The following is a 1,853-nucleotide window of genomic DNA, read 5'->3' as shown; positions in this document are numbered from 1 at the left end:
TGCAAATGTGCTACCCCATAATTAGAAAATGCTTAGGCTGGTCCTCCCTTCTGATACTCTGCAGACATGCTAGTTCTGTTTCTGTAGTGTTATAATTCTTGTGCTATGCCTTTTTTTTTTCTTCTGTAAAGTACCCACTGCAGCTTGTGGAGTTTGTTTGTTTTTTTTTTGTGTGTGTGTGTGTTAGCATTTTCTCTTAGTGACAGTTTGATTTTTCTCTTTGTATGTTCGTTCAAACTTGTTATCTTTTTTTAAATCCTTCTCCTCTTTCAATTAAAACACATTTTAATGCTTAGCACAGCTCTTTTAGGGAAGCACTAGTTCCATTTCAGTTTCTACTTCTTAAAGAACCTGGCTGCATGAACATAAGAAGTATTATATACAACAGCAGTATTTATTATTATTGAAAATAATAATAGATAAGTAGGTTTGTAGACAACAAATTATGCAGATCCCAGTCTTTTAAATTCTTCTCTTTTATGGGATTAAACATAGTGAGGCAATACATACCATGGCAAAGAAGTGTTCTTTTTTTTAACTTGTAGTTCTTAGAAGTTGCATCCATTAATGACTTGTGTTGAAAACTGATGTGTTCCATGCAACCAAATCTGATTTTAGCTCTTTGTTTGCAAGCATAATGATAGGAGCTGTTTTGCAATTACTCATTATCTTTTCCTAGAAAAGCTCAGTCACATTTGATGCAAAGTATAAGGATCAAATGCATATATTTGTATTTGTGCAGGATTTGGGTGAGGTGCGATAAAGGCATGAATCCAGAGGCTTAAAAAGAAATTGAACAGTTGCCTCAAGTGATGAGCACCTTCCACCACTTCTGCAGAAGCACAAAGTTGAACAAGAAACCTCATTTCTGGTACTTAAGTGGATCATTGCACCTAAACTTCTAAAGTGGGGCTTTTATATGCTGCATATGTATATGTAACCTTTTTTTTTATTATAAGACCAAATAGGAGGCTACTTTTTTAACTTAATAAAGGATATATTGTACAACGGATTTTCCTTTGTTTCAGATTATATTTGTCAAAAAAGCTAAAGGAAGTCACGGAGAAAAAGAAAAATTCTGTTTTGAAAGACATTGATGAAAAACTAACAAGAACAGCAAAAGAACTGGGTTATTCACTGGAGCAGAAAACCATGAAGATGAAACAGAGAGATAAGGAAGTATGGCTCTTTTTTTCTGATCTGCTAGGTATAAAAACTACTCCTTCTAAACTGGATTTATTTCTTCACTAACTTCCTTTTTCTCCCCTTCTTCTATAAGTATCTTGCAATAGCACTCTCCAGAGCTAATTCTGTTCTGAACATTGCTTAAGGATCAACACTGTCTAAAATCGGGGTGTGCAGTTATTTCAACTGCAGGGCTGCTTAACAAATTTTGGTGCACTGTTGAGGGCTGCAAGGGTAGCCCTACCCCTTGACAGGTGCTGGGTCCCCTGGTTGCCATCTTGGGACCAGAAGTCCCACCCCTAACCCTGACCTTTGCTACCAGAAGTCCCTCCCCTTGTCCTGGAAGTACTCCTTTTGGGAAGGGTGTTTGCTGTCTTGGAAATGGAAAAAAGCAATTTATAAGCTAAAAATCAACCATCTACAATAACATATTTTAATTTTATTGCAAAAAAGTATTTGTGTCCTGATTTGTGTGCGTTTGCATCATGTATATAGAGGTGATTGCATAATAGCTCAAAATGTAGTCTACTCGTATATAGTGTGTGTAGTGGGGAGGGTGTCGATGTGTGCATGTTTGGTGTGTGGGTAGGTATGGGGTGTGGAAGAAGGTGTGGTTGAGTGTGGAATATATGGGGGGTTGTGGGGTATGTGGAGGGGGAGGGTGGCTG

General features: G+C 37.5%; 1 protein-coding gene across 1 annotated transcript in view; it reads left to right on the top strand.

Moving 5' to 3' along the window:
- The window catches only part of LOC109300895 (histone PARylation factor 1), a 32,485-nt gene that overhangs the window by 15,934 nt on the left and 14,698 nt on the right, over nt 1–1,853 (top strand). The window contains exon 5 of the mRNA XM_019521777.1: nt 1,029–1,179. Within this exon, the coding sequence (XP_019377322.1) occupies nt 1,029–1,179 (151 nt within the window). The remainder of the gene's footprint in view (nt 1–1,028; nt 1,180–1,853) is intronic.

This window comes from Gavialis gangeticus, unplaced genomic scaffold, assembly GCF_001723915.1.
Source record: "Gavialis gangeticus isolate Ggan-Ray unplaced genomic scaffold, GavGan_comp1, whole genome shotgun sequence".
Classification (NCBI taxonomy): domain Eukaryota; kingdom Metazoa; phylum Chordata; order Crocodylia; family Gavialidae; genus Gavialis; species Gavialis gangeticus.
This window is presented reverse-complemented; position numbering and strand designations above follow the sequence as displayed.